The 12,912-nt window shown below is 40.7% G+C and overlaps 1 protein-coding gene across 1 annotated transcript in view; it reads left to right on the plus strand.

Annotated features, from left to right (window-relative positions):
* Positions 1–7,400, plus strand: part of TRIM9 (tripartite motif containing 9) — a 66,323-nt gene extending 58,923 nt beyond the window's left edge. The window contains exons 10-14 of the mRNA XM_058162792.1: positions 752–787; positions 2,537–2,560; positions 4,391–4,694; positions 5,776–5,938; positions 7,338–7,400. Coding sequence (XP_058018775.1) covers positions 752–787; positions 2,537–2,560; positions 4,391–4,694; positions 5,776–5,938; positions 7,338–7,400 — 590 coding nt within the window. The remainder of the gene's footprint in view (positions 1–751; positions 788–2,536; positions 2,561–4,390; positions 4,695–5,775; positions 5,939–7,337) is intronic.
* Positions 7,401–12,912: the final 5,512 nt, after the last annotated feature.

A 12,912-nucleotide genomic window follows, 5' to 3' on the forward strand; every position in this document is an offset into this window, starting at 1 on the left:
TTATTAAGAACATCTAATTCTGCAGCTCATTCCATCAGTTCAGCATCTCATTCCATCATAGGGACATGCCAGATGCTTTGGGGAAGTCTTACAAGCAAAGCTTCAGCCATTTGTCATTCTTGTTCTCTAGCGATTGATACTTTGGGGTACGCTGCCATTGAATGTGGAAGTTTCATTTTACATGGCTGAGACTTTCCACTGATCCACTCCATCTTCATTGAACTAACGAAGCACAATGTGAAGAACAATTGTCTCAGTGGCCTCTGATTCTGCTGCCACTTAGCTCCAAAAGCCAACGGGGAATTCTGGAGGTCCTGGTTCACGTGCGGCATCCAGAGGCCAACTCTTATGGAAAATAGAGACCGCTCTATTTTTACATCAGGTCTTCAGGCTTTGGAGTAAACCTGGCAGTTTGCTTGTATAACAAGTCCCAGGGTTAAGAACGCCCCATGTTAAGGTTGACCCACATTTAAGAATGGAGCCTATTGTAGCAAAAGTAGAGTTAAATACCCAGTGATTCAAGTTAAATGCACAGTGGTTAAAGTTCATTACACAATATTATTTATACAGTGTTAAAAAATAATGCTGTTCTGGCGTATATACACATTTGACATAAGGACAGACCTTGGGAATAGAACCTGTTCCTAAACTGGGGCTAGCTGTATACCTGATAAACACAAGCACCCAGCGTTGCTTGCGCCTGGTTGCAATGTCTTGGTGTCAGTGTGTGAAATGTAGTATCTCTTTATAGGTTTTGAGGCTCAGTCAGGACCTTTCTCCCAATTAGGCAAGTATATTTGTTCCACTTCAGTGATGTGGCCTTTATTCTGGTCTCTTGTTTCTCCAACTTTCTTGTTTGTGCAAAGATCTACATTCAGTCTAAGACAATGTCTGTTCTGCTGTAGTTTGTGACCATTCTGAGACAAGGGTGATACTGCAGAATATTCCATGGAGGGGATTTCCAAAGTGAGAGAGACTTGGAAGATTGCAAGGGTTAGTTTGTTGAAGACAGAACAGGCAACAGGTTCTGATGGATATGCAACTTAATTAATACTCTCCCTCATTCATTTCAGTGGTCAAAACATCATGCATGCTTCCTACATGCATTTTACATACATTCCTACACTCTCCTATAATATACTAAGACTGTGATGGCGAACTTTGACGTGCCCGTGTGCCGGCTTGCGTGCCAGAAGTGGCACACGAAACCATCCTGCGAAGTATATGCGGCCCCACTGGCCTTTGCGCGCATGGGAGCGCCAATGCCCGGAAGAGTGGCGGTCCATCATGCATGCGCGAGCCAGCACCCGAACAGCTGGCCATCGCGCATGTGCCCAACATCAACCAGGAATTGTGCCAGCCAACATGTGCCGGCCTGCACATGTGTGACGGAACGCCGCTCTTCCAGGTTCTGCCACTCCCGCATGCGCAACAGCCAGCTGACCGGTGCGCGTGTGATCACAGGAATGTGGAATAAGAGCCAGAGAGATTGCACATTCTTCACGGGATGGTTTCGTGTGCCACTTCCAGCACATGTGCATAGGTTTGCCGACATTGTACTAAGGTTCCTGAATCCTCTTTTGGTGTAAGGGCCTCCCAGGAAGGCAGGATTTAGATCCCTACAGATTTGAGGCTTTTCTACTGATTAGATGATCTAACTGGGATATTCAAAATAGTAGCCCAGAGTGGAAAGCACCCATCCAAGCACACAGGTGGAGGGAAATCTAGGACACAAGGGGCTGTGGAACTATACAGTGAAAATCCTACACAATTAGGAAGCAAAACAGGCTTCCAAAGCAAGCATAGGCAAGGCTATTCTAACTCTATAAGATGCGTTCTCCAGAATGCATCTATTTCATATTTAGTTTGCAGACTGGAAGTTCACGTAGGGCTGGGGAAAAGTTGTGATCAGCTGTAACAAGTCAAGAAAAAAAATCAAATCTCAAGCCTCAGGAAGTCAGTGGCTTGCCACCAACATTCGACAACTCAGGTTCCTTTTCAACACCTGACTCCACTTTTTTAGCCAATGAATATGGCTACAAATGGTGGACTTTTACCTACTATTGACTCAGAAGCAGTCCAGAAGGAGTGACTGAGTTATTAAACCAAATTTCATGAACTTTGATTCAGCTATTGCAATAAAGAAATCGAGGCCTGAATATTTTTTTTATTAAATCATATGGACACTGAGGAATGTTCAATTTTCATTTGGTTCTGAGAGAGTTTTTTGGAAAGGCAGGTGATCCAAACCCAAAAAAAAATCCATCCAGGTTTAAGTTGATTTGCTCATACCTTTCCCTTCCCATCTGTATAGCTATGTGGTCTTCATTGTTCCTTTTGTATAATTACATAGGGTTTTTGTTATCACCCAACTGATGGAACAGCTCTGGAAGCAGGGCTAAGTAAGAGAGAAATGATGCAGTTAACCTCCATGTGTGACTATTGTAAAGATCATAATTGGAAGTTTTGGTTTGTGTATAATTGCCAATTTTACTTGTTTATTCTCCTTCATGCATTCCACTTGGAATGACAACAGTTGATATTAAAAAAATGGTAGCAGGTATGAGCTCTCTTGGGTGCATGGGGAACATATGTGTCTGTATGTGTGTATATAGGCAAACTGCATTGATTGGCATTGACTGGATATGTGTCTTTATTTTACATATTTGTGGCATGACACCAAGAATTATGTTCCTCTTGTGTTATGGTGTCTTTTCAACTATGCAGGTGGAATGAGCTGGGTAGCTACATAAAAGTTCTATAGAGTCAGGAAGGCAATTAAAGGAGGAAGGTGGCCAGGTGTGTTAAAACCTCACTTAAGAGCTACCATTTCTCTTTTGTATTTCACTCTGCAAACTGCCTTTCTCTGCCCTCTCATTTTGCAATATACTGTATATCTCCATTCCAGCTCTGAAACTATACAAGAGCCATGGTGGTCCAGTGGTTAGAATGCAGTACTGCAGGCTACTTCTGCTAACTGCCAATTGCCAGCAGTTTGGCAGTTCGAATCTCACCAGGCTCAAGGTTGACTCAGCCTCCCATCCTTCCGAGGTCGGTAAAATGAGGACCCAGATTGTTGGGGGCAATGTGCTGACTTACAGAGTTTTAAAAAGGCTGGAAAACCCTGCAAAGCGATATATAAGTCTAAGTGCCATTGCTATTTAATGGAGCTGCAGCGTTACAAATGCTTGCAGTACCAAGTTCTGGCCCACTGTCTGACATTCATGAAGTAAATATATAGTAGCTGCAAATAAGGAAGTTTTATGTGGTGATTCTGCATTGTTTAAGGTGATATAGATACGGCTTTAGGATACGGCTTTTTCATTTCTGACATTCGCTTGGCTCATCATCATCTGAAGTCTTGCCAGGTCTAAAATATTTATTGTCTTTCCTGGTGCCACTTTAAAAAAGGAGTTTAAAATATCAGAATAGAATAACAGTCAACATTTTTGCAAAGTCTCAACCCTGAGTGAAATGGTGTTGTTTTTGTGTTTTTGTTGATTTTCTCACAATGCGCATGAAAGACTGATTTATGAATTTACAAAGCTGATTTAACTTGGATATCTGCAATACAGTAGACCCGTGTGTTTGTGACCCCCTTCTAAAACCATTAGGTGAATGTGTCCCAGTTTAACAGTGAGTCCCACGTTAGAGAGGATGTATTTGGGGTGCATTTTAATCTAGATTCCTGCACTGAGCACGTGGTTGAATTCAGAGGCCTGAATGGCCCCTTACAACTCTAAAATCCACAAATAGAATCCCACCAGGTTGATTATTATGCATGTTAGCTCCAGGCATGCTAGTTTTCTGATGCTATGTGATATCCTTCACATGGTGAATGTCGTACAATATGTGGCCACATTCTTAGTCTTTCATTTCATTTCATTTCAGCTCTTCCATTCACTAAGCCTTAGGCTTTTTAGCAGAGCTTTCTCTGAACAGACCACTGTTTCTCAACCTCAATAATTTTAAGATGTGCGGACTTCAACTCCCAGAATTTCCCAGCCAGCATAGCATAACATAGCGTAGCACAGCACAGCACAGCACAGCACAGCACAGCACAGCACAGCACAGCATAGCACAACATATGATGGCTGGGGAATTCTGGGAGTTGAAGTCTACACATCTTAAAAGTTCTGAAGGTTGAAAAACACCAGAATGGACATTTTCCAACCCTCTTGCTTTTTAAGCCAACCCAGTTTGCCTCTCTGCCCCAGGTCTTGGATTTGCTGCAGAAACACTCAGCGAAATCCTTTTGAGGGTCTTTACTGAATGCAGACCCAAATTCTTCCCCTGCATGGCAGCATGCAATGCTTTCTGCAGCAACTGTGTGTCTCTGCCTACCACCATAGTCACCCTGATAACTCTTCCACGCTTGTGTGCATTGCAGTGGCTTGGTTTTCGTTTGACCCCAGCACTGCTCACTCCGACATCATCTTCTCGAATGACAACCTGACAGTTACCTGCAACAGCTATGACGACCGGGTTGTGTTGGGCAAAACTGGCTTCTCCAAGGGGCTCCACTACTGGGAGTTATCCATCGATCGCTATGACAACCACCCCGATCCAGCTTTTGGAGTTGCCCGAATGGATGTTCTCAAGGATGTCATGCTAGGGAAAGATGACAAGGCTTGGGCCATGTATGTGGATAATAACCGAAGCTGGTTCATGCATAACAACTCACATACCAACAGGTACCTGCCTACAAATTGGTCCTATTGTTCTTGTTTTGTGCACTTGAAATCTTTTTAATTAAAATATCTGGGGACTAAATTGTCTTCATAAAAAGCATGCAACATTGTATTATTGAAAAGGAGAATCCGTCATATGCCAGACCAAATTGTTCTTCTAACTGGATTGAAGTCAACAACTTTAGTGAATCGGAAGGATCTCTGTTCCTCAATCTATTTGTTCCCTCCTGAATTGGGACATTCAAATTGGCATTTATAACATCACCATTTGCTACCTATAGTGGAAATGTTTCGGAGCATGCCAGAAGTTTCCCATCCTGAGGTAAAGGATAGAAAAGAAAATAATTTGCATAGATAGGTAAAATAAAATAAAATAAAATAAAATAAATAAAATAAATAAAATAAAATAAAATAAGGTAGGTAAAATGAGGACCCAGATTGTTGGGGGCAATAAGTTGACTTTGTATATAATATACAAATAGGATGAAGACTATTGCTTAACATAGTGTAAGCCGCCCTAAGTCTTCGGAGAAGGGCGGGGTATAAATGTAAATAAATAAATAAATAAAATAAATTATTACAATTTTTAATAAGTTAATTTATAATAAATGGTACATAAGTGCACCAGTGTGCCTACCGTCCCTGTCCTAATGTTTTCTTTTATTCGTGTCCTTTTCATGTATTATAATTATGTTTACACTTGTATCTGTCATAAAATACATGCTTGATAAATAAAATAAATAAATAAATAAAATTTCCAGTTCAAGGGTGTTTAAAGGGGAACCAGTCTGGGAGATCCAGAATCCGTTCCATGGGAAAGTACCTTAAACTGTCTTCCACCTTGGCAGTGAAGGTGCTCAGCCTGTTTTTATTTTCTTGAACAAGGATGGGGAAAGTAGGTTTAAATCTTAACTGGACCATAAATCTCACTGAAAAACTAGAGGCCATCATTATCTCTAAGTTGGTCTTATCTCTCAGAACTGTTGTGAAAACGAAATGTATGACTACTCATCTAACCTACCTTTGAGTTGGAAGAGGAGAAGTGTAAATTAAATAGATGCTAACTGGCATTTATTTTCAACAGGACTGAAGGAGGTATCACCAAAGGTGCCACTGTAGGCATCTTGCTTGATTTGACCAGGAGGACCTTGACTTTCTCCATCAATGAAGACCAGCAAGGACCAGTGGCCTTTGAGAATATGGAGGGCATATTCTTTCCTGCTGTTAGTCTCAACCGGAATGTGCAAGTAAGGAAGGATGGGCTGAGTCCTGGCTGGTTTGAGAAATGCCAGTTGGTATATGCAGTGGCAATCGGGATAGACAGCAACTATAAGCAGTATCCTTACGATTTATATTGATATTGTTTCCTGATTGCTTATTTGTACCCTATGACTATCATTAAGTATTGTACCTTATGATTCTTGATTAATGTATCTCTTCTTTTATGTACACTGAGAGCATATGCACCAAGACAAATTCCTTGTGTGTGTTGTGACCCAGGCCCAAGTAGGTAGTAGGAAACTCAGTTAGTTTAAAAACAAACGAACTTTATTAGAACAGCTGAGAATTAACTCATTCTCAGCATAGTCCAAACTAAATCAAAGCAAATTCTTCCCAACACAAGATAGAGCGGGGGCAGATGGGTGGGACCAACTGGTTCACCCGAACCAGTCTGAACCAGCTGAATACCACCTCTGCTCCCGTCCCTCACTTTTACTCTCCTGAAAGCCAGAACGAGTCTCTTCTGAGACACTTTCACCACTTCTACTCCTTTGGATTAAATTTTATCAGACCATTGTCTTGGCTGCAGCTGTTCCTCGTGTCTCCCAATGTCATTCCCACATAACATCACACAAAAACACTTACCAGCCATGAACAGGAAGCCATTGATTTTTTTCCATGCTGCTCTTGGTAGCCATTAAATCTTGTAGATTATGGAGCATTCTGGGGATGGGAAGGAAGAATGAGGAAATTAAATCTCCCAATAGATTAAGTTATTATCATTTATTAATGGATTATTATCCTTATAAATTCTTCTCAGAACAGAGCTTTTGCAACTCTCCCACCCAAATTCAACTCAAAACAGTGTTCCATAATAATATAGGTCAGGAAGCTTGGAGGAGAGGGGTGTAAGAAAGCAGGGAGCTCCATGCCGTGAATGGTAAATTTACTCTGGACCAAAATAGTCTCCACCTTTACAAATTCCATCTCTTTCTCCATTTTATTCCCTAGGGCACCATTCATCTTAAGACTACTTTTTGCTTTTCTACAGAATTAAAAAAAACAAAAACACCTCTCTACAGTTGTAACTATGCATTAAAAAATATGATCTTGGTCTAGCCCAAGTTGGGCAGGGTAAGAAAAATGTAAGCACTTGTTTAGCTGGCTCCTTCAAAACTTTAGGGAGTTGAAGTGCCTTAGTTGTTTACATTTTGATGCACAATTTAATATCTATCCCATTTAACTATTATTCATGTACCAAATCACTATCAATTTGTCATATATTTGGGAGACTAGGTGTGTTTTTTATGGATTTGTATAGCGAGAGTTGGTTCTGTGCCCATGGAAAAGCAAAATCTACCTGACTAAAAGTTGATTTAAAATGCTCTCCAGGTCACACATTGTCCAATCTGTCCTTGGTTTCAGGTCACACTCCACACTGGCCTGCCGGTCCCGGACTTCTACAATGCACGGGGATCCATGCAGTAGAGACGCCCTCATGCCTTTTTCTCAGGACACATCAAGAGAGCTGCACTGACCTTCTTCAAGAATTGACCTCACAGGAGCAAGAAGGAGAATATTTCTTTCATCTGGCAACTCCATAGCAGCAAAATCCATTTTTTAAATAATAATAAAAAAAGCAGAGGGGCAGAAACTAAAGAAAAACAAGGACAAAGCAGACTTTGCACCTCAACAAGGTGCAGCAATTGACCCCCACTCCTCACCCCCTAGTTTCTCTAACCGCACATGCTGTGCGTGAGTTAGCTTTGCTATTTTTGCTTTTTGGTTGATCACAAAATTCCTGGACAATCTGAGGTGTAATTCTTTGTTTCCAGTTTGGTTTTATTCCTTCCTAAAGGGTTTTTCCTTTTCCTTGAATGCAAATCAGACGTCGTGACATAGCAGATATGGTTGAACCACTTTGACTCCCAGAGAAGAGATGGTTGGAATCATACTGCTATGGATTAAGTTCAAAAATGGCACACCAAACATTTCTACAACCTGATGGCTTGCAAGAATTGCTTTCTCTGAGTCCATCTAACTTCATCTCCACCTTCTCCTCCTTTGCAGTCTTTCTCAATGAAGAATATCATCAAAAAGTATCGGACTTAGGTTGCCATGTAGTTGGTGTTTGTAGGAACAAAAAATAATAATAATAAAAAATACCACAATGGAAGCTCCACCCTTGCCGTATTTGCATGCAGTGTTGCACTGTATATATGAAAGGGTGGAGTTTATGTCGTGACAACACAGCACATATCTTGTTTTGGCCTCATCCTGGCTAGTTATGGAAGCCTATGTGTGTCTCCAAATATCACGAAATCCTTTGGAGACCATCGCATAAGCAGATGCCATCAAATATAGTGGCCACAGGATCCCAGAACTAAATAAAAAAATGATTTTTTAAAATGGCCCAAACCTCACAAGATTGCCAAATCTCATGAGACTAATTTGGAGCGGGAATGCCCAATCTTTTACATTTTTATTGGCTTCTTTAAAAAATAAGTTTATATTGGTACCCGTGACAGGGATGCCTTGTGTCTTCTTATGGACTATCCTGAGATGAAAGATTGAGAATCTATGTAAAAAGCCATGCAGAATTAATAGTTTTTAAAAGTCAGTGTTTTATTTTTCCAGTGAAGGCAAACAGAAAGATGATTGTATAATTTCCACAGAAATGGTAGGCAAGCACTTGTGTTGGAACAAAGAGAGCTCACAACATTCACACACTTACTAAAGGAATTCATTCCTCATTTTTAATTCATAGACCACTTTTTTGATCAGAACAATAGCCCCTGCAAATCATCACCAGTGCAGAAAATGGGAAACAACCAGTTTTATTTTTGTACAACAGCAGGAACCTCTAGGGTCCATGCAGCGAGGCTGCCATGTTTGTTTTTCACAATAGCAACAACAATAGCAAGAACATTAGAATTACATCACATTTTTCTCTTGGATCTCAAGCTAGCTTATATAGGAATTCTTCCCTCACTTTATTTCCCACAAATCATAGCAGACCGGTTCAGCTGGGTAAGTGGAAGATAAATGCAAAGTTGGCTGCAACCAACTTTGCAACTGAAACCATGATTGGTTTGATGCTGAGATAGCAACTCCATCAGATGCTTTTGATTCTCTTTTGTTCAAATAATCTAGTGCAGCTTTTTAAAAATTTTCCTTCCACTCTTGAGAGTGTATTGAAAGCAAGGGGGATCTAAATGATTTAGGATTCTTAGTTTCTGTTAGTTTTGTCATATGAAACAGGTCCAAAGCCAGACTTTCCTATATCATCATCATCACCACCACCACAAAATAATGGAGCCAAATGCAATAAACCCTAGCTACGTTGCAGAATCAACATCCTGCTAGAGAAAACAAGTGAGTGTCATTCATAGATAGCCATTATCTTCTGCCAAACCATCCAAGATGGTTCTACCTCTCCGTGGCAAGCTAACAGGGAAAACCGATGATTCAGATAAGTTCAGCATATGATTGTATCTGAAGAGTCCTATTGAGCCATCAACCTAACCAAGACCAAATATTGCCAATCTGCTGCGCTCCATGGTAGCTGGGGGAAAACGCAGTCACATGCGGAAAGCACCATTTTGGAGAACCCTGTCCAAGACTCAGACTCCTGCAGAGGCAGCTGGGATTCTGGATGCTGACCCATGCTTTGGATTCCTGGATGGTTTGCAAACCAACCAACTGGACTTATGGCTTCCTACAGATGTCACTTACTACTTTGGGAAGATACAAGGCAACCATTTTGCTATGGTTATTGTTCTTAAGGGGGATTTCCCTGATCATATAAACACAGAGCATTACATCTTGACACTATTTCTAAATAAACTATGGGGATGGGGGAAGTATCTCTTGAGGTGTTTTTTCTGTTTCTGTAAGCAAACTATTATATGGGTATGACTTTCTCTTGATTGTGCACTGACGCTTATCACACGTCTTTCCTCCCAGACATAAATGTGAGCAGTTTGTCAGCCATTTTAGGTAACAGCATTTTTCATAGCTGTAGTTAAAGTGTTGCATCTATTTAAAAAAAGAGGGCATGCTGTATCAGACTGAGCACATATTTGTGGCTAATGTATGGAAAAGCGAAGATGCCTCCTCTGTGTGTTCTTCTTTTCAAGCAATGAACTCTGCCATGGTAACGTTTCAAGATTCCTAAACTGTGAAACGAGGCCAATTCATGTTGGGTCATCAAAAGATGCTCCATGACTTCGTTAATATTCTCCTTTAGCTTGATCATTGCTTTATTTCCGTATCTTGGCATTGGTAACATTTCGCAGTTGTAATGCTGCAATCCTATATTTCTGCTGGGTTAGAATGAATGGTTTTGCAGTGGCCTATCATTCCAGAAGACCTACATTATGTCTGGCTACAGTGCAAAATGGGAGAAGTTAGGGTCAGAAACTGTTCGGAAAGTTAACAACTGGTTCTCCTGAAGTGGTGCGAACTGGCTGAATCCCACCACTGGTTATGGTGCCTAATATAAGCGGAGACTGGTGCACATTTAATTCATTAGCATGTAAAATTAGTTATGGCCTAGGTACTCGTACAGTTGTATGTATTCCGTGGAACTTTGCTATTTTCTTTGGAAGATCTACAAGCTTGCTTGGCAATGCCGTAAGATAATAGTTTGTTATAAGGTTTACATCCAGCAATGAACAAGGTAGCAAAGCAGTAAGTGAATATCAGATAGTAGAAATTGAGAGAGGTTGGAAACAGCTAAGATGCTGTCCCAGCAGGAGACAAAGTACAAATGAACCCTGATGTTTTGATGGTGCAGACCTGAGTTCTCCTGAAGTTCCTCAACTTGGAGAGAAGGGCCTGAAAAAAGAGGGACTTCTTGAAACTTAGTAGTTTCATGGCAGTTAGAAATAGTTAAATTGTATGGCTTGGTCTAGCTCAGGGGTCTGCAAACTTGGCTCTTTTAAGACTTTTGGACTTCAACTCCACAAGTCTCTGGGTGTTCAAAAGAGATTGAAAAAGAGATTGTGCTGCCCATGTAGGCTGTGGGTTTTAGAGTTTGACATCACTTTCATGGAGATTGTGATGGATTGGGACTTCACAGGTTGGGAGTCCCACTGATTCTACGTCAATGTATGTGGCCCATTTGGGGGATTCAGACTGGTGCTATTTTAGAGGAAGCCACCTCTGAAAGTTATGCTTATCACTCTGTGCCAATGGATCTTGCTCCCCACTTGAAGGTGACTGATTATTTAGGCTAATTATGTACATAATACATTTTCCACATTTGTTCATTATGGTTGCTGTCATTGTATTTTTTTCTCCAATCACAGATAGCATGCTGATCTCCATAGTCTTTGCTTTCAATTTAGTATGCTCTCTCTCTCTCTCTCTCTCTCTCTCTCACACACACACACACACACACCAAAGCAAGAAAAAAACCAGTTGTGTTTGACAACAGACATAGTTTTCTTTCTTTACTGTTGTATCAAAGCATTAAATTATTAATAATTTTTTTCATTGTTTTAATGAGGAGTGGAGATAAGCCAAGAAGGAGCTGAAGAAAAAAAAATCATGTGCAACAACAAGGCCACAATAATAAAACAAAACTCTGAAACAAAACAAGAAAAGACATGTCTGTAAATAGGTTGCTGGTTCTCATCAAGGATTCCTTCTCTGTAGAATTCATCTTTCACTGTGGTGACGGTATTCTTGATTTGTTTGCACCTTGTTTATGTTTACCTAATTTATATGCACAACGGGTGCTATTTTGCATTCATATTGTTAATTTTCTTTGCTGCAAAGGAGTCAGGTTCCAAGATGTCACATATCTCCTCACAGTTTTACATTTCTAAAGAGGCTTGGTGGCTGGGCCACTACAGCTCTGTTTTCCACAGATATCAGTTCTGCTTCCTTACAATGTTCCTGATGCTTAGAATAGATTCCTAGTGATGCATAACATGTCATTGGCAATTGTTAGCTCTAAACAGCTGCCCTCCAGGCCCATCGGGGTCCTATGTATTGTTCTAATAAAAAGAATAGGTGGAGAACTACATATTTCTGCTGCCTTTTGGGTGTATATTTGAGGAAGTGTATGTGTGGTGTGTGTGGTGTATGTGTGTTCAGATTTGAACAGGAAAGCTATAATACCAGTAATGTTTACCGGTGGCGCAGTGGTTAGAGTGCAGTACTGCAGGCTTCTTCTGTTGATCACCGGCTGCCAGCAGTTTGGCAGATCGAATCTCACCAGGCTCAAGGTTGACTCAGCCTTCCATCCTTCGGAGGTGGGTAAAATGAGGAGCCAGATTGTTGGGGGCAATATGGTGACTCTGTAAACCGCTTAGAGAGGGCTTGTAAAGCACTGTGAAGCGGTATATAAGTCTAATTGCTATTGCTGATATTCACGGCAGTTAAAAAGTCAAGACGGTGGCCACAACTGTGCAACCCCTCCCCTCTTTTGTACACAGCAGAAAGAGGCAGAGACTAGAAGGTGCCGTTACAGCCATTTTTTAATCTCCTCTATGGACACCCATGCTGCTGAAATTAGATTGGAAGCCCAGGCATATCCACGGATGCATCTAAATGGAGCCTATCCTCCCATGCCAGGAATGCAAATAAAAAGAAATGGGGGGGAAAAAGTTTAAATATGGAGACCTAAGAATCAAAAGGAGTAAATCATGGAAAGGTCTTGCAGCTACATCCTATAGCTTTGGGGCATTACGCAGAGCAACAAAGAAATGAAATATATATTTTATGAGAACTAATTATTTTGGTTATAGTTACAAAAATCTACCTTGCTGGGCAAATGTTGCATCTTAAGATGTTACTTGAATATTTCTGAGGTTCCTGGCTGGAATCTGAAGTTTCAAAGAGCATCCCTTAAATTAATATTCTTGTCAGTTCTTTATACTGTGTTATTCTTTGCTGAATAAAAAACAACATACATACATACATACATACATACATACATACATACATACATACATATTGTTGTCACCCAGGCCCAAGTAGGTAGTAGGAA

This window comes from Ahaetulla prasina, chromosome 1 (genome assembly GCF_028640845.1).
Source record: "Ahaetulla prasina isolate Xishuangbanna chromosome 1, ASM2864084v1, whole genome shotgun sequence".
Lineage (NCBI taxonomy): Eukaryota > Metazoa > Chordata > Lepidosauria > Squamata > Colubridae > Ahaetulla > Ahaetulla prasina.